General features: G+C 35.2%; 1 protein-coding gene across 1 annotated transcript in view; it reads left to right on the top strand.

The window, feature by feature from the left end:
• Positions 1 to 25340, top strand: part of GRID2 (glutamate ionotropic receptor delta type subunit 2) — a 1470351-nt gene that overhangs the window by 1089260 nt on the left and 355751 nt on the right. Inside the window, exon 9 of the mRNA XM_047856052.1 lies at positions 3892 to 3993. Within this exon, the coding sequence (XP_047712008.1) occupies positions 3892 to 3993 (102 nt within the window). The remainder of the gene's footprint in view (positions 1 to 3891; positions 3994 to 25340) is intronic.

The raw sequence follows: 25340 nt of genomic DNA, 5'->3' as shown, positions 1-25340 counted from the left end.
AGTCAATCTTACTATGCTGCAAGGAATATGACCCATTGTAGATACAAATTCAGTTTGAATTCTGTGTGAACTTCACTCATTTGTATTGCTTATTATTGGACAGAGCTATTACAATCAAACAGAATAGCTTGAAGGGAACCTCAGGGAGATGAGTGGATATGAACAGAAATTAAAGAATCTTAAAATTTGAAAAATCCTTCAAAAAGATGTGAATAATCAACATTTTCTATGTGTGTTGCTGTTGTTTCTTTCCTCGTTTATCTTCAGTATACATTTGGAGAAGCATCAACACACCTTAAGATAAATGAAATGCATCCCACACTTATCTTTAGTATGTTGGTAACACAGAGTAGAGATTTCCAGAAATATTTTTGAGACTGTCTTGTCCGTTTAACTTATCTACTCCTTTCCTTATTCTACTCAACGCCTCTGGATGGCTTAAGTGAATAAAAGCACACTGGAAGGAACACAGCCTCTCAATCCTCAGTTTTCTCTTCTGTAAAATGGAGATAATAATGTTACCTTTCTCACGGTGCTGTTTTGAGAACTAAATTAATCAATCTAAGTAAATACCTTGAAGGACTGGCATATACTATGCACTATGTGCACATTGTATTTCTTTAATAAAAATGGTAATTGTGATGATTTACCTTTTAAACTGTATTGCCAAAATGTGAATTCGCTAGCTGTTATAGAGAGGCAGCTACTTAACAGTTCTGAGCTTTCATTTTTTTTATTATAAAATAGGAATAATATTTTCTATACCTACCTCAAATAGATCATATTTATGAAAACAATTCATAAGCTATAAAACAGCACTGCAATTGAAGCACTGGAATCTGGACTTTTAAAAGCACTAGTTTAGGGGCACCTGGGTAGCTCAGTCAGTTAAGCATCTAACTCTCGATTTCGACTTCAATCATGATCTCACGGTTTGAGTTTGAGTCCTACATGAGGCTCCATGCACTGACAGTGCAGAGCCTGCTTGGATTCTCTCTATCTGTCTGCCCCTCCGCCACTTGCACTCTGTCTCCTGCTCTCTCTCCCTGTTCCTTTCTCTCTCTTTCTCTCTCTCAAAATAAATAAACTTAAAAATATATATTAAAAAATAAATAAAAGTATTAGTTTAAATCCTAGTTTCATCTCTTAGTAGTAATGTGACTTTAGATGAGCCCTTAGTTTCTATGCCTTGTTTTCTATTGTTATAAAATAATAATTGTAACACTACCTTCTCATGAAGTTTTTTTTTCATAAAGTTATTTTGAGGCTTAAATGAGATCATGTATGAAAAGCTTAGTATCAGGGCTAACACTTAGAAAGTATTCTGAAAAATGTAAAAGAAATAGTTCTATTCAATATAAGAAATAAGTATTATTTTAATTTCTAAATAATTTTTTGTTATGCTCCATTTCGATATGTGATAAGTAGATATATTTTATTTCTAGTTTTCAGATAATCTGTATTCTAAACTTTCACTATCTCAAAATTCAGTCTCTGAAACTCATAGTTCTTGGTGTCCATAGCTAATAGCTAACATTAAGTGTTAGAGTTTATGCATATGAAGGAAGAACTGAATTAAGTAAAAAGTGTCACCAAACCTGAAATCCAGACTGCTGTTATGATGAACAGGAATAACTTTACAAGTGCTATGATCAAAGGACATGTGAGTCAGATAGCAAGAAAAGAGAGAGAGAATATAGAAATGGGAAAGACCTTCATCAGGTAGAGGAGACAATGATGTCTTGTAATATATATGAGAAAGAAGAAAGAATTTGGCCACATTTTTTTGTAGGTGAGAAAAAACATCATATATGGTCACATCCTATATGTGTATAAATAATGTTTAAGTTATTGTCCAGGTCTGAAGACAAATGCTTTCTTATTGTTATTTCAAAAACCCAAATGTTTCAGTGCCTTAGAACTTTTAAACCATTGACTATATTTAGTTATGTTTAAAGGAAGACATAATTAAGAAGAAGCTGGAGATTATATATTTTTAAATATTTGTCCAGAGCATTGTTGAAACAAACTGCTGAGCAAGTTTTGTTATTCCAGTGGTAAATATTTTGACCAGTCCATATACCAAAATGCTACGATCAAGTTTGCATTAATAGATGGCATTTATTCAGGCAAACCGACAGTCAATTCACCAAGGCAGACAAAAAAAAGAAAGAAAGAAATCCTTATATTTACTTTGGCAGCTTAGACATGTTTACCTTGAACAAGATGATGTCCTAAAAGCTATCCATTAAGCTTAGAATTAAGTAATAGAATTGTAGAAGGTGGATAGTGTGCTAGGTCTCCACTTAACGGTTGTAAATCACTGTTTCCGCCAATATTAATTCATCTAAGAAAATAAAATCTTGAAAAGTTACTAGAAAAAGCGCACATCAAGGAATGTAATTGGGCATAGACTCTGGTTGACCTCAGAAGAGAACAAAAACTCAAAAGAAATTTCATAAGGTTTTAAATGTGATGAGAGGACCACAATATCCCTGATAATTAGACTTTCAACACATTTGGATTTGCTAATGGGATCTAAGTTCTAATTAGACTTTTTAGGTAACTAAGAATGGCATACCATTGTATGGATTTAGTGTGCTTTTAGAGTTGAAACCTACAATTAGCAGGCTTTTCCAAATTCTTTTAATACAGGAAAAGCTGGCTTTTTGTTTATATTGTGACATACTTTCTCTTTAGATCTATGCACATTTCAGGTTTCTTAATTAAAGCCCTTTTGGGGACTCACAGAGAAACTTGAGTTTTAATAGGAAGCACCTAAATCTTTTATTTGTGAAGGAGACTTGCCAGTTTGTCAACAACTCTGGAAATCACAAGCACAATGCAATACGAGGAAATAAATCAGCTTTCAGTAGGAAGCCACAGAAATAACCAGGGCTCCCTGTAAACCATTCAGTCAATCAAAACAGTCTCCAAATATGACTGAAGGTCTGTTACATTTTTAAAGCATGCAAATATGGATAGGTTCCCAAAAGTGAAGGCTCGTGGATCTGGTATCAGAATTAATAGCATGGCATTTCTTCCCAAGATGTGTATTATAGCATTCTTTGCAGCTTTGCTCACTGAGTTATCTGCTAATTCAAGTCACAACATCTCTTTTTTTTTCTCTCATTTCTGAATTGAGAGTCATCAATTTTTATCCCCTTGTGATTTAGAGGCAGTGATTTTAAAAATGGTAGCCCTTAGATTTGGATATTACAAGAGATAAGAACTGCATGAGGATGTAAAATTAAATCAGTATTTGGAGTGTAAAGAGCAGTGAATCATTGCAAGACTTTAAGGGAAAGGCTGCTGCCAAAATATCCCCAGGAAATTGATAGCACTGACAAAAAAGGCAAATTATATTGTTGTATGTACTATGAATATTTGAAAACAACAAAGCTATATCCATGACTTTTTCCCTCAACTAAAAGCAGTAACCCTTCTAACCGTATTAAAAATCTTGTAGTTGTTCTAATAAAAGCAGTGTAATATCTAATTAAAACCATTGAAATTATAAGAAAATCTAACGTGTGCAATAACTGATCTATTAGAACAGACATTATACTAAAATTATATGCACTATTATTTTTCCAATTAGTGCATAACTGGGATTGAGTTATTGGTGTATTTATAACTCCTTGTTAAGTCGTATGTCCTCAGTGAGTCTGCTAAAGCATATTGGATACTGTCATATGCCATAGAGTGATACTTAAAGGCAGGAAATGGAATTTCTGATTGCTTCATTTGCTATTAAAAGGAAAAACCTATGCAGGACCCTTCCTGTACCAGTTATTCTGAGGGACATCACACGATTTTCTGAAAGATCTTTGCCGAGGTGATTGGATTGTTCTTCAGTGGGGAAAGTGACCAAGCTATTTCATCTTTCAGCTTGGGTGCTGGAATCCTGTCACAGGGCTGAACGGGTCACTGACTGACAAGAAACTGGAGAATAACATGCGTGGAGTGGTTCTCCGTGTGGTGACTGTTCTGGTAAGTCTTATCAGAGCCTTGTGGTTTTGGCTTCTAGAAGTTACTGTATGCTTTGTTTTTCTATGTTTTATTAAGTCGTGCCATCATCTTAAAAGAGCATTTAACAAATCCTGACTATGCTTTCTAAGATATTGCAATGATCATATTTTCCAACCTTCAATTTATATGGATCAGAGTCAGATTTTTGCAGGCTTTACTTTTAATTGCAGTGCTTTCGTCAGTAACTTTCTCAGACACTTTAGGCCCAATTTCCATCCTTCTGCGGTTTCCTACACATGGTAAAGTCAAGGTCTCCCTCAGGCATTCTCTCACTGTAAGCATGCACAAATTAGGGTAATCATGCCAAACAAGGGTAGAGTTGACCAAATGCAGTAATTTAGTAATACTAAAACATTGGCAGAATACAGTGCTTTTCTAGGAAGAACCTACTTCAAAGAAAGATCATCCAGTTGTTTAATAAATATTTATTGAGAATCGACTGTTTTCAAGCTCAGTGCCGATTACTGGGTACATTGATGAATGAAGAAATAAATGTGATTCTGTCTTTATGAAGCTTACCAACTATTGATTTTGTGAGTGTTACATGTAAATTCTGTGAACTATACATATAAAATAATTATTACAATTACATTCACTCAGAAAATCAAATGATAACTATTATCATTATTCTGTATATTATTTTCTCTTCTAATATACATAAAAAATTACATGTTGGTAGAAATATTTTAACCAGCAATATACTCAAATGGATACTGTGTAAATAGCCATACAGCAGGAAGATATGAATTTTCCCTTGCTATTTCTGTGTGTTTAGGTTTATGCTACTTTATAGTAAATTTCAAAATGTCCATAGTTGTGAACTTTTTCTTCAGAAAAGCCTACTTGTTTTTAAACTTGAAAATTTTTTTTTCTATAGGCTAAATTATAGAATTAGTAGATGGAAGAAATACAGTCTTTTTAACAAATTGATGCCAACTGAGTATCAAAGTTTATAACAGCAATGGCTGCCCCTTATAAATTGTTTAATAACAGTTAAGTAGACTCCACATAATTTCATTATTTAAAAAAAGACCTGTGATATTCTCTATAAGACTACATTCAAATGAGTAGTCTATCCCCCTTTTTGGTACCTATAATTTATTCCTAGTTATTGTTTTGATAAGATGTTTGCTTCTTCACCAAATAATTATATTATGAGTACTTGACAACTTGAAGGTAATGGTGCTTCTGTATGTGCCCAAGGCTGTGTTATGCATATGCATTGATGTGCTAATACTAAAAAAAAAAAAAGACATTTAAAGTGCAGTGAACTATTAATAGTCCTCTCTAGTTATTAACATGAAATCTCAGGAGACAACTTCAATAAAAAAAAATACACATGCTTTGTTTTTGTCTTTGAGATTCATATTTCTAAAGCAAGCTAGCTTCATTTAGTCACTAAGCAAATATTAATTTAATACTTTACTATACAATAGGCTCGGTAATGGATATAAAATGAATAATACATATACCTATGTAATAGGTATATATATTCACCTTATAGGTATATTCATACCTCAAGATATACATAGAATCTTGTTGGGAGATGCATATACAAAATAATACAACCAAGAAGTATTAAGTACTTTCTATATGCCAGGTACTTTATGAAGTTTTTTGTCTGTATTATTTTATTGAGTCTTCACAGTATTTCCAAGAAATAGGTAATTTTCTGATTCCAAGGATGAGGAAGAGGAAACTGGGACATACAGGAGTTGATTGGAAAAAAATGTGGAGGATATACTGATAGGAAGTAGCAGAGATAGTTAGGATTCAACTCCAAGAAGTCTGACTGACTCTAGACCTCTTAATTTCTTCCCTCTTAACATTATACTGTACCTTCTCTACTCTTTCTGTGATATGTGTGAGAATTGAGGTATCTATAGGATTTTACTTCACTTGAGAGTTAAAAATCCGTAACTCTGAGTAAGATGACAGTGAGTTTAATAGGAAACCTTCATATGGCCAATTATTTTAAATTCATTTCCAGGCTGAACAAAATGATTGCGATTTTGTGCATGAAATGGTATTACTCCTTTACACAGTGGTAATGCGTGCATGCCCCAGTCTCACCTTCATGACTAGTAATGGTCACTGTTACCTGTAAGAATAGCCCTGCACAGATCCCAAACATGGTTAGTGAGTGGAAATATGGAAACTGTTTCCCCAGGTCCTCTGTGAGGAAATGTGGATTTATCAGTGACGTAAAAGGTCCTTGCACTTGTTACTCTCCCACAATATGCAGCCATTGTACTTAATAGTTTGGTAGGCTTACTGTTTCTTCCCATAATTCCTGTTTGAGTGGAAACCAGCCATGACTTTCTTATTTATTTCCTACAAACACTCTTCCAGTCCAGCTTTTACTTACATGGCCTCACAGGTTTCTACCACCGACACTAAGAATCACTGTCCCCTCAACCCACCCAGCAACTCCAAAATTTTGACTAAATCCTGAAACTTAGATTTGTTTTTTAATAAACTTGATTTGGCCATATAAATGCCACTTTCTTGTATTCCATGTACTTGCTTTCAATGCTCTCAACAAGGGAGAAGGAGGAGGAAGGATTCCTGTGTAAAGCTTTTGAGGGGAGGTCTTTCAGGTTTTATTGCATCCTAACGGCAATCTGATCCCAGTGTGACACATACTTCCTTTAGTGCTGAGGACATTTCTGCTATAATGACACACAGGTTAATAAAATTGATTTTCTTTACCTAAATTTTGAAGCCCCCATTCTTATCACTATTAATGATAGTTCATGGACTTAAAAGGAATAATCTGATAACTTATTTTTTATTTATTTACTTATTTTCAAGTTAGTTAACATACAGTGTAGACTTGACTTCAGGACTAGAATCCAGTGATTCATCATCCACATACATACACCACCAAGTGCTCATCCCGACAAATGCCCTCCTCAATGCCCATCACCCATTTCCCCATCTACATCAACCCTCAGTTTGTTCTCTGTATTTAAGAGTCTCTTATGATTTGCTCTGATATTTATTTTAAATGAAATAATTCAGCACCATACCATGTATGATCCCATTAGAAAATAAATGGTACATACAAATGGTTAATTAGAAAGAGTCAAATAAATTCCTAGGGTTAAAGGAATCAACAAGAGTGTTGAAGCACCAGGACCTAGATGCACAGCAAGTCTTGCTTGACTGCCCTGATGGGGCATGAGGAGGAAGTAATACTAACAGATTTAGCAATAGCTAGAACCATGGGAGAGAAGACCGTTCAGTAATAGCTGTGAACTTCCACATGGCAAGAGAATGGAGAAAGTCACGGCCAAACCACAATCAGGCAGTGAGGAAGTGAGAAGAGAGGTTACCTCAATTTCACTCCTCCTGTCTTCCATCCCTTCATTGTTTTCAGTTGAAAATCTAACCAGCGTCAGAGGGCAAGAGAGCCTAAGTAAGGAAGACCACGAAGATCAGAGTGCCAGGACACAAAGCAGGGCAGTGAAAGACATAGTGGATCCAGAGGGGAAATAGGGACAACCAACATCAGCGTCTACTATTTGAAAGGATCTGTTAAAAACTTTAATGTGTCATTTAGTCCTTATCAAAACCCTACAAAAGATGTAGTAATGACATTAGAAGGATGGAAATAGGGCACAAAAATGTTCACTGAATTTCCATGACCATATAGCTAACAAGAGCTACCGATAAGTTTCAAGCCCAGAGATCTGAGTTCCGGAGGACATGTCCTTAGCCTCTTTTGTATTCTGCCTTAAGAATCAGAACGAACTCATGTTAGGTTTGAATTAAATATAACTCTTGACACGTGAGGGTTCCAAATGTTATGGGATTGATAACTTCGGAGACTATTTCTAAATAGTGTCACATATGGATACCTATAATCAGCCATCACCAAAGCTACATAAATGTCTTAGAAATGGAGGAAAAGATAGAATGAGAATAAATTCAGACCCTACAAGTTAAGTCCTTTTCTAAACTTTTTGTTTTTATATTTGGCCCACTAATCTCTACTTTTTATCAAGTGGACCAAGTGTATTACTACAAGGCACTTACTAAGATTTGTTTTTACCTTTTAACTTTCAAAATAGTCCAACTGTGGATAACCATAAATGAGCAATTATTTCATTCAATTTTTTTTTCATGGCAATTCACAAATTGTTGTTGGAAACATCAGAGTTGTAAATATCATTCTAATACTTACAAAAATACAATGGAAAGAATTTGGCAACAAGTGAAAAGAAAGGCTTGAGAAGCTATGCATTTCAAGATACCTGAAAAACATAAACTGACATTTAGAAGGAGCTCGCTGATTAATACTTATTTTCAATAAGTATTTGGTTTTGCTTAAAACAGACACATGGCTGTGAAACAGCCATGGCTAATGAAACATGAACTCACTCAGAAATTCATTTGAGAAATACTTATTGAGTGCCTTATTCTAGGTGCTTCGGGTACGTACAAAACAGACAAACATACTGACTTTTGGGAGTTCTATTCTATCAGGCATCTTCTAAAGCTGTCAGAATTTTTTTTTAATGCAATACCATTGTCCTACATTAAATATGCAATATAATATTCCTTTGCCATTACCGTAGAAATAATTTTAAAACTTTGTATAAATACATGATTGGAAATTGATGGTAAAGCTGTGGTGGTGATTTCTCTGTATTTTATAAATTCAAAACCATACAATTTTTAACATTTTAATATCTGTGAAATCAGGGTGCATCTTTCAATTAATGGTTCCTTGCAATTATATTTGACAGCATATTTTATCTTTATTTGTGGTAGGAAAAACAACTGTACATTTTATAATTGAAAACATTTTAGATTAAATAATATAGAGAGGGTATTTTTATAAAATTAATTAAGTTAATGGATATTCCTGGAAAGTTGAATTCAACAAAACTGGGCAAGAAGCCATCATAAAGAGAGAGACTATTTTAAAGAATTCTTCCAAAAGAAAAGAAATAACATTAGTAAATGAAGCCAATTTTTTTTAAAAAAAGGAATAATAGCAATTAAAAAATTACTATCCAAACTAAAACTACCATTAGAGTCATAGCTCTAAAAGTAGGAAATAGAATACACAAAAGCAGCTCATCTTAAACCAATACCACATAAAGCAAAGTCCAAACTATGTGTTGAGAGATGGTAAGTTTCCCCAAGCAAATCACCATAAGAGGGGTATGGCAGGCAGCCACCAACTGAGTAATCGTTTTAAGAGTAATTTCCTTTTCATAAAATGTTTACCTATTATTAGTCTCACTTCTTGGATTTTTTTTTTCACCAGGCCTTATTTCCCACTGAAAATTTACATGTTGTCTGAGATCAGAGGAAGGTAAAACAAACTATAAACCATTAGCCTTGACTCAAGTATTTACTGAGCTTACATTGTAAGCTAAACATTGTGCTAAATTACAGAGAGGCAAAGATAAGTAAGATACAGTCTCTACTTTCCAGGAACTCTAAATAAACCATTTTATCAAAATTATTAAGTTTTCTATCAGAAAGTAGAACCTGTGTGTGAAGGACTCAGAATTAAATACATTTTTGGAGAGACTGAAAAAGAATAATAAGGTTGAGAGAAATATATAGAGAGAAATAGAAAAAGACAGATGTCACACTATTTTTATGATCTAATCTCAGCAATGACATCTAGGAATGACCTCATGGCTTTATAGGACATTTTAATTCCTTATTTTGTTGTGTTCTTTCATTCAGAAATCTTTGTAACTCTTTTTTTCTTGTAGTAATTTCATTAATGTTATATTCTCCCTTTCAACTATAAGTAACAATAAGACGCAAAGTTGGTTTCACTTAAAATGCCTGGTATATAAAAGTAGATAAAGAACTATTTGTTGAATGAACAAATCAAAATATTCAGATAGACTGAAGGTGTGTGTGTGGTGGGGCTGAGGGGCAGGGACTGGAGAGAGAGGAAAGGAAACAAAGGAAAGGAAACAAATTAAAAAACTGTATGTAATTACAAAAAATAAGAACAGGTGTGCACACAAAACTATTCCATTGAATAGGCAAGACTATAATTAGGTGGTCTTAAGATTCCTCATTCTTAGATTTCTATTCACTAGGTCCAAATTTCTAAGAGAGATGGCAAAGGACAGCCTAAAGTGACAGGTATTCTTTTTTCAGCATGGGATTTCATCTGGAATATTTTTCCCTTTATTACACCTTGGTGAACCAATCACACAATTTTGATGGAATGGTGGAGAGACCCCTTTGTTTTATTTACACCCTGAACAAGTCACTAAGCCTCCTGGTTTTCACTGTTCCTTCTGAAGAACATCTTGTTTTCTCATACTTCCCAGAGCTCCAAACACCATGGCTAGGTCCATCACTCCTTAGCAGTCAAAGCCTAAATGGATGAAAAAGCACAGCATTCAATTTTTGTGGATTTCTAAGCCATTTACTCCTTCTCCCAGAATTTCCTCCCTCTGATCATCTTAGTGAGGGAGGCAGGAGTAGATACCTGCTACCTCTCTGCCTCCTCAGATAATCATGTCCTCATGTTCCCATTGTGTCTCCTTAGCTTTTCCAACCATTTACTGATACACTAAGTCAGCATTATTGTATTGATTCAGCATCCTCTCTATGATAGGCATTATGTTAGGTGCTAGGGATGCAGAGGTAACAAAATAGCATGGTTACTGCTGTCATAGAACATGACATTTACTGGGAAATATTGGCAACACCCAAATAAAGACACTAATGAATGGGACAAATGAACTGCTTCTTTGACAGAGAGCTACCTGAGGTGTAGCTCTCAAAATGTGAAGGATCTTTATGTATATCCTAAATGTCTCACAGAAAATCTTTGAGGGTGGAAGATGAAGAGAAAACAAGGGCGACAAGGTGGTTTGCACCTAAATAAAACTCATGTTATATTATTGGACTATTAAAGTCCCAAATCAATAGGAATAAAATCATATAATCTATATGCTATTTGACCAACTATTTACCCAGAAACTCTATAATTTTGATCTGAACCTAAAATTTTACAGGTAGACACAGTATTAAATACAAAGAACTTAAATAATTATTTTCAGAAATCAAAAGAATCAATGCTATTAAGTCTGTTGCCAGAGTTGACACTAGGAAATAAGTTAACCCACTTACAGTGTTTTCAAATAACTACATGCTTTTAAGGTAAAGAAGTAGAAATGTTTAACTCAAAACATCAAGAATCATTTGTATCAGAAATAGCAAGGTCATAAGTGATGAGAAGTTACAAATAATCTTGAATCATTTAATATTCTCTTGGTCTTAGGAGCAGTCATTTTTAGCCCTTTCTCCCCACAATATTTCCACTTAAAAGTGCACTGATACTTCATAATTCATTGTCCCATGTTCTGCAGAAAGTATAGAATTAGACAAAATCAGGATAATGGACAAAGAGAAAAAGAGCATGGTATTTTAAGGAAAGGGCAATCCAAATAGAAGGAAAAACCTACCTCTTTTTTTTTTTTTTCTCTTGGACTGTGCCTCTTCAGAAATTTATTTAACATTCTTATATTAAATACAAATAAATAAATCTAGGGTTTTTAAAATGTATTTTTTAATGTTTATTATTTATTTTGAGAGAGAGAGGGAAAGAGAAAGAGCATGCACAAGAGTGGAGGAAAGGCAGAGAGGGAGAGAGAGAGAATCCCAAGCAGGCCCAGCACTGTCAGCACAGAGCCCAACATGGGGCTTGATGTCACAAGCCACGAGATCATGACCCGAGCCAAAATCAAGAGTTGGACAGTGAATCGACTGAGCCACCCAGGAGCCCCTACATTTGTTTTCTTGGTTTTTTTTTGTTGTTGTTGTTGTTAATGTTAAGGGATATTGTGACCGATGTGTAGCAAACATATTCTCAATTTGTACAATATACAAGAAAGTATGAAGTTTAGAAATAACAATTTATGTACGTCAGTATAAGATCAAGGAGTGCACTTATTTTCTTCTGGATGCACATTTTAACAAAAGAGTAAATAATATGTGATTACTTTTCTTACTGGAAGTACTTCAGCCTATTTCATTGCCTTTTTTCCACCTAGTCGTCTCTCCTCAAACACTCATACAAAGCATTTAGCATTTACTACAAAGAGTTCTGACCTTACCAGTCAAAAGATGTCAGTTCAAGTTCCTGCTTTCAATTAATGGATTATTGAATTTATGGAAACCAAGGAGCTATTTTCAACCTCCATTTTTCTGTCTGTAAAAAGGGAATAATGAAACTGGCCTTTAATGAGATCAAATAGGTTTTTATGAGTGAATAGGTTAAATTATGTGAAAGCAGTTAGCAATGTACACAGTGTTTTTAAATATAAGATGTATTGTGTCTGCAGTAGAACAATGACGTGTAAATTAACTGAAAAAAAGAAGTGTGAATGAGTGATCACAAAAGCATAATTAATCATTGTCATCAATCTTTAGATTTTTGTGGGAAATTATTTAAAAGACCCTAAGGTGGAAAAAGACACATAAATTGCAGAATCGTGACTTTTAGGCCCAGTTACTGTTACCTTAATTTGAAAACCTGCTAATGAGAGCCACCACAACTCTCCTGCTAGTGAAGTTTGTACTTCGTAGAGGAAAAATGGGCAGTAGCAACAAAAAATACCTGAAAAAAAAAGCCCCAGATTATAAACTGTAAACATTTCTGGAAGTCTGTGTATCTAATTATATTGTTTCATAGGAAAATTGTGTTTGATTCCAAGTTAGCTTTAAATACATTCTATATTAATAGATAACCTAAAAAAAAAATGCCTTAGTAATAGCCCTGAAATTCATTGTCCTCATTTTTTTGCTGAAGACATAGCCTTGTTTTTGCTACTGAAAGACCTTCATCATTTTGAACCCCCACAGAGATTTAAGCTTTCTTGAGGTCTCAGCTTGTCATCCTTCTGAGACTAGAGGCAAAGTTAGGGGCTGAGAGAGTAAGTGTGACAAGAGACTCCACTGGACAAGTACTCACAGCAGGCAGGTGGCAAGCTCCATAGCTCCTACAGCAATGTCTGAAGAGAGCTCCTTTGGAAGAGTTAATAAATAATGCAGTTTGGTTCAGGGCTTCAGGCAAAAATGGCATCTCTGGCTGGGGAAATTTCCAGTGGAGAAGTTCCACCTCCTAGTTGGCAGAGTGAGGAGTTCATGGACCCACTTCCTAGCAAAACAGCCAAAGCTTCAAAAAATTAAGCAAGTAAACAAATAAACAAACTAATAAATAAAGTCATTTAAAGTCTGGAAATTTTTCTAAGGGCATACAGAAAATAAAGTAACACTTATTCAAGAAAATCTAAAACTCAGTAAGAACAAGAGTCTGTGGCATCTGAACGTCATCCCACTCCTTCTTCTTCCACCTCACCCCCTGCCCTACTTAATTTGATGGAAGCTCCACTCCAAGCTGTTATCCCAAGCAGACAGGGTTCTCCTGCCCCTAAATTCCCAATCAAGAATTATTTTATCTGGAGGGACAGGCAGTTAGCATCTCTTGTGCCTTCCATCTCCAATCTGAAGAGGCTAAATTCCTGGTGACAGTGGGCAACATTTTGGGGGCTCTCTTTCTCCATGTAGCTCCCACCACCAGGATGCAGGTTTTGCTGCAGGTGTAGCAGGCCTGGAATACTGGGACCTTGATCTCTATCACTCCAGCTTGCTCCAAGGCCAGAGGTTCCAAGCCAACAAAGGGAAGTAGAGAAGATCAGAGGCTTCCACCCAACCCAGTACTCAGGGTAGTGGCACAAAGAATTTGCTTAGGGAAGATACAGTCCATAAGAAAAGAGAGCACCTAAGCATTCTCCAATTATTTGAAACAGTATAGGGAAATTAAGTCTAATGCTCTTAATTAAGAGCAACAAGCTAAGTTATAAGCCAACTAGTTCACCAGTGAAAACCGGGGAAAGAGATAGCTAAAAATAGACTTCCTGGAGTCAGAATGAATTTTAAAGTCTGACTTCAAAAATAAAATTTTGTTCAAAGAAATGAGCAAATTTTGACCCAGGACATTACTGAAAACAATAAAGCAATCAGCCAGTGATTCATAGAGCTTAATGACTATAATGAATATGACACAATATCTATATGGACACAAACATTCTCAAAAAAATGCTAGCAAACTAACTGAAGGAACATATCAAAAGTGGAATTTATCCTAGGAATGCAAGATTGGCTCAACTTTTGAAAATCAATGTAATATATAGCATTAATTAAAAAAAAAAGAATAAATCCACAAAGCCATCTCAATAGATGTGGAAAAAGAATTTAATAAAATCGAACACTATTTTATGATAAACACTCAATAATATGGTAATAGAAGAGAATTTCCTCAACTTGGGAAAGAACATCTATAAAAAAAATTCATCAGCTAATGTCATATTACTGGTGAAAAACTAAAAGCTCCCTCTCCTAAGGTCAGTAACAAGACAAGGATATCAGTTATCACTATTCTTATTCAATATTGTTCTGGAAGTTTTAGCCAGCACAATTAGGCAAGGAAGTTAAATAAAAGGAATAATATTAGAAAAGAAAAAGTAAAACTATTTGTAGATGACATGATCTTACATATAGAAAACCCTAAAGCAAAGTGTGTACATACACACATACACATATGCCCACTGTTAGAGTTAATAAATGAGTTCAAAAATTTTTTAGGGTACAGATCAATGTACAAAAATCCATTGTATTTTTGTATACTAGCAATGAAAAATATAAAAAGGAAATTAATAAAGCACTTCCATTTAAATATATCAAAAACAATAAAATAAGAATAAACTTAACAAAATAACTGCAATTTTTGTACATTGAATGCTTTGGAACATAGTTGAAAGAAATTAAAAAGTTCTAAATAAATGAAGAGATATTGTGTGGTCATAGATTAGAAGACTCAATATTGTTAAGATGGCAACACTCTCCAAATAGATTTATAGATTCAGTGAAATTCCTTTCAAAATTCTAGCTCCTTTTTTTTTCCCATAATTAACCAGCTGATTCTAAAATTCATGTGGAAATGCAACGGAACCGGTGTAAGGGGAAAAAGGCAACAAAAGAAAGTCGTGAAAAAGAACAAAGTTGGAAGACACACCTCTCAATTTCATAACTTACTAATAGCTATAATAATTAAGATAGCAACTTATTAGTTAAAGATAGACATTTAGATCAGTGGAATAGAACTGAGAGACCAGAATTAATGCATATATCCATGGTTAATTGAATTTAAACAAGAGTGTCAAAACCGTTCAATGGGGAAAGAATAGTCTTTTCAAAAACCATGCAAATACAACTAGGTAGCCGCATGCAAAAGAATGAATTCAGATCCCTACCTCAAACCATATATAAAAATTAACTCCAAATGGATCACATACACTTAAATGTAAGAGCTAAATCTATATAACTGTTATAGGAAAACATAGGTGTAACTTTAGTAACTTATTTTGGCAATAGATTCTTAGATATGGCACTCAAAGCACAATCAACAGGAAAGTAAAATGTTCGATTTCATCAAAATTAAAAACATATACTTCAAAGGGCAGAATCAAAAAAGGTGAAAAGACAACCCACAGCTTGATAGAAAAATGTTTGCAAACCATGTATCTAGTATACATAAACAATAAAGTTGGAATGGTTCAATATGAAGAAGAAAAATAAACCAATCAAAAATAGGCAAAGGATCTCAACAGACAGGTTTTCAAAGAATGTGTATACATTGTCAATAAGCATATTAAAAGATTCCCAAAACTATTTGCCCTTGTAGAAATGCAAATGAAAAATATAATGAGCTACCACTTCACACCCTCTAGGAAGGTTATACATCAAAAGGACAGGTATAGCAATTGTTGACAAGGTTGTGGAAAAATTGGAACCCTCATGCATTGCTGGTAAGAATATAAAATAGTGTAGCTGGTTCAGAAAGCAGTCTGACAGTTTCTCAAATTGTTAAACACAGAGTTATTATATAATATTCCACTCTAGATATATGCCCTGGAGAAATGAAAACTTATGTACACAAAAAACTTGCACACAAATATTCATAGCTTTATTAATAAAGCAAAAAAAAAGGGGGGGGGAACAACTCAAATGTCTATCAGCTGATGGATGGATAAATAAAAGCAGTATACCCATAAAATGGAATATTATTTGGCAATAAAATAAAATAAAGCATCAGTAACATGGTACATGGGTCAACCTTGAAAACTATGCTAAATGAAAGATTCCAGTTACAATAGATAACATATCATATGATTTCCTTTATGTGAAATGTCAAAAATAGGCAAATGTATAGGCATAGAAAATAAATTAGTGATTGCCTAAGGCTGGAGAAAATTAGGGGGTTGAGATATAATGGCTAAGGGGAACTTGTTGTCGACTCTGGGTCTGGAGTTCTTTCTTGTCCATCACTTGTCCATCAAGAAAGCGGGACGCAGAATTAAAAAAGCAAGAGATGGCTAATGTCCAGGAGAAGACAAGAGCCCTGATTAAGGGTCCTTGCTCCTTTTTTATTAGGATCAGAAGGCTTACAAACATGGTGATAGACGTGCACAAAGAGACAATGAAACTGTGAACATTAACTCCTGGGCATGAAGATCTGTGGGGTTAGGGGTTTGGGTTAATACAAACCAAAATCCTGGCACCAGGGCAGAAGGTTGTTTACAGCAGACTTGAGACACCACCTCTGTTTACCTAAACTGGTCTAGGGGACAAGAAAGACAGAGCATGCTACCTCAGGGTCAACAAGGCACCTGTGTTTTGCTAATTACCTCTGCTCTGGGCAACTTTGCCCTGCAGTGGTCTATAGCCCTATTTACCTGTTTACCTAATTTGATCCTTCCTTTCTGTGAAAGCAGCTTTCTGCTATTGTACTAAGTTGGGGGTGTTTCTGCCCTGAATACCTAACCTTGTTTACCTCATATACCTTTATCCTGTACTGAGGCCTTTGTCCTTCCCTATCTATACTGGGGCCTTTGCCCTGCCTTGCCTATACCTATTTACCTAAACTTGTTTACCCAAACTTGGGTGTGAATGTCCCATGGCTTTCTAATTCTTTATGCCTTGTTAACCCATTGGTGCAAGCTCAGGGAATTCCTAAGTTTATTTCCCACAGGAACTGGAGTTCTTTGGGGAATAATGTTCTAAAACTGATTGCAGTGGTAGTAGCATGTCTGTGAATACATTGAAGCCACTGAATTGTGAACACTTTGAAGTGAATTATATCTATGTATATTATATCTCAATGAAGTAATTAAAAAAAAGAAAAGAAAAGAAACGTCTGGAACCGGTCTATGTTGAAATCCCCAGTTCTCCAACTCTCTGTGATTCTATTTCTTCATCTGTAAAATGGAAATATTAGCTACCACAGAGAGCTGCTATGAAAATTAAGGGAATTAATGCATGCAAAGAACAAAGAACTTACAACAGCCTGGCATTAGGAAATATATATGTGTGTGTGTGTGTGTGTGTGTGTGTGTGTGTGTGTGTGTTAGTTCTTTTTATGCACAGAGGGTTAAGGGAAAACATAAAAGAAGCATCTAACTCCAGCACAGTGGGAGAGGCTTAAAGAAAGGAAGACCAAATTAATTTTGAAAGATGAGCAAGGATTATCAAGGCATAAGTAGAAGGGAAGGTGTATGCCACAATGTAAAGAGTATATGTAAAAGTATGCAGACATCAAGAATTTAAAGTATCCTAAAAGTAAATATGAATGTTTCCTGAAATAAGTGAAATTGAAATGCTGAAAATTCCAGCAGCCTGTGTGTAAGTTATTGTTTTTAAGAGCCCCTTTGGAGACAAGTCAATTAGAAATTTGCTTGTGAAAATGAGGTTAGCATGATATAATTTAGATAAGGTGCATCAAGTTAAAGATACTATCATTACAATTTTGATCTAGCCTGAAGTTTAGATAAAATGGTTCTCATTTTTGTTATGGAAACAGTGTAATCAGTAAACATAGCTCCATAATGTACACATATTTTGTTGTCTCTTCTGCTGATTGTACCCATCTTATGTGAGAGAAAAGGGAAGAATGTGATTTTTATAAACAGACACTTGAGGATTATACGCTAATGATGGCCTATGCACCTGATGTAATTTATAGTAACATGAATATGTGTTCACTTCAGTACTGACTGAATAAAATCATCATGAGAATTGATGCATGACAATGGCTTGACAATATCTTATTCTTTCTCATCACACCAATTTTTAAGATGATTGCTGTCATGCAGACATGTGTGAGTATCACTATTGCACTGAGAAACTATGTATGACCGGATGTTTTTCCTTTTGGAAGCTGAAACCTGAACTCTCAGACTTGTGCTTGCCTTGCCAGCACATCTACTGAACTCTCGGACTTAATAATGAATAAATATTTCAGAGATGTATTATATAATTTACTTCTGAAAAATAGATTTACTAGTTGTTTCCAGGTGTTTAGTAAGATATTGACAGTCATTTGCAAATTCAAAGATGTAGACCCAGTGGGTCTATATAACCTCCATAATTTCTGCAGTATTCTAAACAAAATTATATGAACTATATTATACTTCACTTTCAGAATTGCATTATACCACTGTATCTGAAAGAAGCTCAAATGTCAAGGTGACTTTGATGTTTTAAGTTATCTTTCACCAATTCAATGGTTTTAAGCATAGTTACAAGAACACAAGACCAGTCCTTAAATAGAATTCCTCAGAAATAAACATAAGTATAAAAATAAAAACTAGAGAGATGGTTCTGCTATAGAGTTTACTCTTTGGAGTTACAAAAAGGAATCTATTAATGACTTAATAATCATTAAAGCTTATAGATAATGTTACCAGCTAACCCTTAGACCACACTTACTAAAAATCTTATTCTTCATATTTTAATATCTCCTGCTTTCTTGGAACCCTCAAGATTATTATTTACATTTTCTTGATATGACCTAGACTTATAGCTAATTCAATAACTTCTTCAAGAGGCACCTGAGCGGCTCAGTTGCTTGAGCATCTGACTTCAGCTCAGATCATGATCTCATGGTTCAAGGGTTTGAGCCCTATGTCAGGCTCTGTGCTGACAGCTCAGAGCCTAGAGCCTCCTTTGGATTCTGTGTCTCCCTTTCTCTGCCTTCCTCTGCTAACCCTCTGCCTCTCTCAAAAATAAATAAACCTTAAAAAAAATTTTTTTTTAAATAACTTCTTCAAGTTACCTATATGGTAAAAACTAAGCATTGAATTTGTGTTTGTCTGACTCCCTAACCACCCATGATAGAGGAACAAGTACTAGACTAAATTGTCCTTCTAAACAACTAGAAAACTGAGCAAAGAATGGAAAAACCTTCAAGCATTGGTTAGCAGGTGAAAAAGGATTTCGATTACTAAGAGGTTAGAAACAATTAAATGATCCCAATAATCACCCCAGATTTCTGGCTGGTGAGCAATTTCCATACTAGAGGCACAGGAATAAATCCAAACCAGAGCTTGTCAGTCTCACTGAGTTTAGAAATTAGAGATATAAGTTTGGGAAGGCTGAGGTGGTTGGTAATTTAGGGACATGCTCTGGAATAGAGGGAGCCACTGAGGAGGTATTAATACTTGCAGAAATTCTGAGTCTTGGCTGAGTAATAGGTTGTAAATGCATATGGAGAAACTACAGAGCTGGGCAAAAAATGAGAGGAAGCAGATCAATTCCCATAACTCACATATGATGTAGAGACTTTAGAAAAAGATTTCATTTGGGGTGAGGGATCTTTTTCTACCAAGACTTTAAAAGGATATATGAAAAGCATGTGTTTATCTTTGAAATATGTAGCAATTAATAGATATTTAGGTGAACAAAGTTAGATAGCTATAAAGTGGGATAGTCCTATGTATCTTGTTATATTGGTGTCTTAAATGTTGCCCTGACCTCTCAAAAGGTCCAGCTTCTTATCAAGAAGATAATATTTCATCTGCCATTTTGAACTTTAATAGCATGTTGATGGTGCTGCTGTTTCATAGTTGACCTAAATTATCCTTGGATAAACACATGAAAAAAAAAATCACAGGAAGTTGTCTTTGCCTATGTTTTAGAACGCTTCCCAATCAGTAAGGAAAAGCAGTTTTGAGTTAAAATGTAATAATTAGATTTATGTTTACAAAGGAAATAAATTTTGAGAAAACCTAGCATGCTTCCCCAGTGCCTCTCAAAGAGCCATGGAGTTGGATGGCAGCCTTTCCAGTGAGGGGCTAGACTTTAAGTAGGATTAAGATTCTTTCAGGGACACAGGAACAGGTTTTGACCAATAGGGAACCATTTATCAAATCGGTATCCGTTGAACTAAATGGGACCCTAGGGTAGTCTGAAATGAAGAGATACCTCCAAAAAGCATTCAACATGGGAGTAGCTTACTCATCTGTCAGCTTCCAGAACACAACCAGCTATTCAAATTCAGCTCCCTCCAGGGAAGCAGGAGTCAGTCAAGGAGAGAACCACCATACTGCATCAAGGTCCCAGAAATGGAAAAGTTGGTCAAGGAAAGGAAGGCAAATGCATACTCTTTCAGAATACACCCCTTGGGTTTTTTAATGATCGGTTGGAATACAAAGAGGTTTGGGTTTTAAGGTGTCGTTTCACAGCATCTCCATGTAAACTGTGTACTAATTATTTTAACCTGGAAACAGAAAGGCAATCATGCTGGAAACAGAACTGTGATTCTTACATGTTTAAGATCTTTTAGCCAGAATTTCAGGTTCTCTGGGTGATGGAAGTTAGCATGAGAAAATGAACTTTATATTTTTTTAAGGGTTTTTTTTCTTTGGTAGACATTTTTTTATTTATTTTCATTTTGTTTTTCTTCTCTTTTTAAAAAATTTTTAACCATTGCTAGTGGCATGATATGTGAAATGGGAAAATGAAATGTTCAAACTAATTTTTTCCCACTGATTCTTATATAGAGTAATGTCTTCCACAGTTAAGTTAAAAATAACACGCTGTATGTTGTTCTGAGCCACATATAATCTCCAAGACCATGGTCAATAAAGCACTCAAGAAAATGAAGATTTGAAGCAGAATGGTCTGAAGTCTATTGGGGAAGAAAGAAGAAACTGATTAGCATTTGAAAGCAAGGTCTTTTACTTTTTTAAAAGTCAAGGAGAATAAAAAAGTGATCACTCATCAAGAACAAAGAGTTTGAAAAATATCTCACCTTTGTTTTATTAGTCCTTTCAAATTTTAAGAATGACCTTTGGTTATCAACTCCAAGAACCAAGATGCATTTTAATACACATAGGGTTGCATTTGGGAACACAAACCTAAGACGGTTTGTGGAATGCAAGAATAAATAGGACCAATGCTTATTTTTTGACATTCCTAAGTGACTTTTGCTCTATGAAGGATGTCATAGACAGGATAAGTGTTAGGGCTGGTTTAGGCTAAGTATTCTGATTTATTATACACTAAACTATAGCAATACAAAAAAAAAGTTTTCTACATCTTTATATTTTCCAGTAAATTATCAGAATCTCCCTCTAATTCCTTAATATGTGTCTCCATAATTAATTCAACCCTGTAATCCATATCCACAACCCTGATAAGAGCTGGCACAGAGGTCATTTTTATGTCTTATTATTATTTTTAATAACATTTCAGGTAATCTTTTTTATATGCTTATTAATTTGTGAAACAGAATATTGTCTTTGTAGCTTTAAGTTCAGACTTCTCTACATTTTGTAAATCCCCATAGATTTGTTTCTTTCTTTTAAATATCAGCACCTTTCTGCTTTCTACTGTTATGTTTCTGCCCTCTATGCAGGAGATCTTTTCTTTTAAGCTTCCCACTGTGCTTCGTAATAAAATCAAAAGAAAAAGGTACATCCTTCAGAAAGCATTCAGCTCACTAGAAATAGAAAACCTGTCACCTTATTCTTAAAACCTTAGATCAGGCAGGCCAGTGGCAGAAATAGTGAGTACATTTTCTACAAAGGATATAGAATGGGCCTAGAGAAATTGTTAAGTGCCTTGTTCTCTCCAGATCTCCTTTTAGGGAAGAGACCATCTTTGTTCAGGAAAAAAAAAACAAAACAAAAAAAACAAAACAAAAAACAAAAAAACTTGAGACTGATGGGAGAGAAACTTTTCCTCCACCCTCTTAGGTTCCAATGAGGGGGCCTGTGAATTAAGGGGCAGTAGGCAGATTAACAAGGAAAGGCAGATTTCCTTCAAAAGGCAAATTGAAGGCAGATTTCCTTCAAAAAGGAAAGAAAGGAAGGGTCTATTGTTTGTTTGTTTAATTCTAAAGGGAATGAAAAGTCTGTCTCCTTCCTGGAATTTGCAAGAAACTCCCCTGGAGGAGGGTTAATGGCAGTTGAAGTTTCAGGGGGCTCTGCTTTAGTCAGATAAGGAAAGTTCAGATAAGATTTTAAATATTTTCACTTTAAAATAATCTTTGTGCTAAAACTGTGATCCCATCAATATGCTGACTAAAGTTGAAGTGTGAATTCAGAAGAAGAGTGTGTAAATAACTCTACTTTAGAAATGAAAAGGAGTTTGAGAATATGGAGTGTGGAAAGAGAGAGAGGAAGAATGATTGGTTGAGAAACTGATGAGGTTTTGGGGTGATGGTGGGGTTCATGGGCTGATAGCCAAGAAAGAATTCTTGAAGACAACCTGGTGCAAAAAGGGATTTTATTAAAGCACAGGGACAGTTCCCATGGGCAGAAAGAGCTACGCTGTGGTTGTGAAGAATGGTTATATATCATGGACTTGCTGGAGGTAAAGTCAAAAGGAAGTTTCCAAAGAGATTTTCATATGCTAAAGACTCACAGATTACTGGAGGTTTAGCTATTGTGAAACTAAGGTTGTTTTTCCCTCTAGCAAAGCATTAACATTAAGACAATAAGGGAGTTCCTGGACTTTAGGCTCTTGATGGGATTGCCTTTTTGTTGTAAACTCTTGGAGAGTCTTATCAATTTAACCATTTGTGTGTTTTGTTTGTTTGTTTGTTTCTTTTTCCCTTTCCTGTTTTTGGGTACCTGGGAATGTCCAAGAAACATCATACATCCCCCACCCAGGCAGGGGGTAGGGAGGGAGGGTGGGAGTGGTGGACGGATTCCATGCTAGCTTGTATTTTTCCCTAGCCTGCATTATCCTCCATCATCAATACCACCATGTATTAAAAGACCAAGTTGTTTTTCTTGTATCTGCTATGTGGTTTCTGAAACTCCTCCCCACCACCCCAAGCATGTGAACATACCAAATGCTGAAGACAGTCTAAATTAGTAGTGAAGAATGATGAGGTTTTGGAGTGATGGGGGGTTTCAGAGCTGATGGCCAAGAAAGAATTCTTAAAGATTTTGTGTGTGTGTGAAAAAAGGTGATTTCATTAAAGTACATGGATAGGAGTCATGCGCAGAAAGAGCTACACTGGGGTTGTGAGGAGTGACTGGTTATATACTTTGGAGTTGGGGTAGGGAAAGGCAAAGGGGAGGCCTCCAGAAGGACTTTCATATGCTAAAGAGGTCTCCTAAGATAACTGAGGCCTTGATATTGTCAGCTAAATGTTTTGTCCTCTAGTAAAGCATTAGCATTAGGATGGTAGGGGCCTCCTAAAGAAATGTTATACTCTATATTTGCCTCAAGTATTTGTCAATAGACTGCAGGTTATAAAGAAATTTAATTTTACCTGCCATTTCCTTCTTGCCTTTGAGCATTACTATAGAGGGGAGGGTGATGTTGGGGCTCCAGAAAACCGAGTCTATAGCTTTCTGGAGATTAGGCTATTGATAAGATTGCTTTTTTTTTTTTTTTTTTTTTTTTGTAATTTACTAAGATATTTTTAAAGTGATGGAGACTCATGTCCTACATGACTGTGGTCTCTATAGTTAACCATTTGTTTTCTTTCCTTTCCTTTGTCCTCAGGCAGCCAGGAGTGCCTGAGGAATATCACACACATCCCACCTGGGTGGGGAAGTATGCTAGCTTCTATTTTGCCCTCAGCTTGCCTTATGCTCCCTCATCAAAGAATACAGTCTTTAGTATCAGACAACACTGGATTCAAATTTCAATCTTTCTCATGAGCTTGTGAGGTCAGGAACATTACTTGTCTACTCTGTCCTCCAAGTTTCAGTTCTCCCATTTGTAATATGACAATAACAATACCAGAGTATTCCAAGGACTAAGTGAGATGATGAATATAAAGTGAAAAGGATATCACAGGCCTCATGCAAGCTTTTTATTATTGTTGGTGTTTTTTATTTGCTTCTTCCCTTAGCCTGAAATATGCTTTGGGTTAAAAAAAAAAATGCTTGGGCTCTGAACTTCCTTTATTCTACTAATTCTTTCTCATGTAAGTGTCTCAGACTAGTTCTGTCTCCACTCCATTTTTCATTCTCCAACCACTAGGCTTCTATTTTGACTTCTCCAAAGAAACTACTTTCCAAAAGTCATCATGATCTCCTATTTGACAAATGATGGACGTTTTCACATTTTATCTCTCTGTACCCATTACCTACATTAGAATCCATTGCCAACTTACTCCTTGAAAGCCTGTCCTCTCTTGAGTCCTCTAGCAGTGTCTTTCCTGATTCTCTTCTGACCTCTCTATTCCTTCTATCTCCTTTGCTGAAGTCTCTTTTTCCAGAATTCCATTTCTGACTGTTTCTATACTTTCCCCCTTAATGACTTCATTTACTTTCTTCTTTTTTCTTTTAATTTTTTAAATGTTTATTTAGTTTTTGAATGAGAGAGAGACAGAGTGCAAGCAGGGGAGGGCAAAGAAAGAGGGAAAAACAGAATCTGAAGCAGGCTTCAGGCTGTAAGCTGTCAGCACAGAGCCCGATGCAGGGCTCGAACTCACAAACTGTGAGATCATGACCTGAGCTGAAGTCTGATGCTTAATCAACTGAGCCATCTAGGCTCTCCTTTATTTTTGAAAATTATAAACAAATTTTTATTCCCAACCCTGGCCTCTCCCTCATACTTTAGACTGATTCATCAAACAAATGTTGAAATAAGTATTATATATTCAATGATAAGTTAGAAAATGTGGAAAAAAAAACTAACAGCAAAATCATTCATAATCCCCCATCAAAAACTTAACTAAATATTTTAGCATTTTTTCACTTACGAGCTAAACAAAACTAAGTTACTTTACCCATAATAATGGAGATAATTATGATTCTAAACTCAGAGGACTATTGGGCATAAATATACAAATAGCACTTGAAAAGTGCCCAGCATATAATAAGTCGTATACAGGTGTCTTTGGCTATTATTACTACTTATCATTATTTTTCAAACCACACACCACTATGGACTGAAAATTCATATGTTGAAACTAATCCCCCGTGTGATGGTATTTTTAGCTGAGA

The sequence above is a fragment of the Prionailurus viverrinus genome, chromosome B1, assembly GCF_022837055.1.
Source record: "Prionailurus viverrinus isolate Anna chromosome B1, UM_Priviv_1.0, whole genome shotgun sequence".
In the NCBI taxonomy this organism is placed as follows: domain Eukaryota; kingdom Metazoa; phylum Chordata; class Mammalia; order Carnivora; family Felidae; genus Prionailurus; species Prionailurus viverrinus.
Note: the sequence above shows the minus strand (reverse complement) of the source record. Positions and strands in the feature narration are given on the sequence as shown.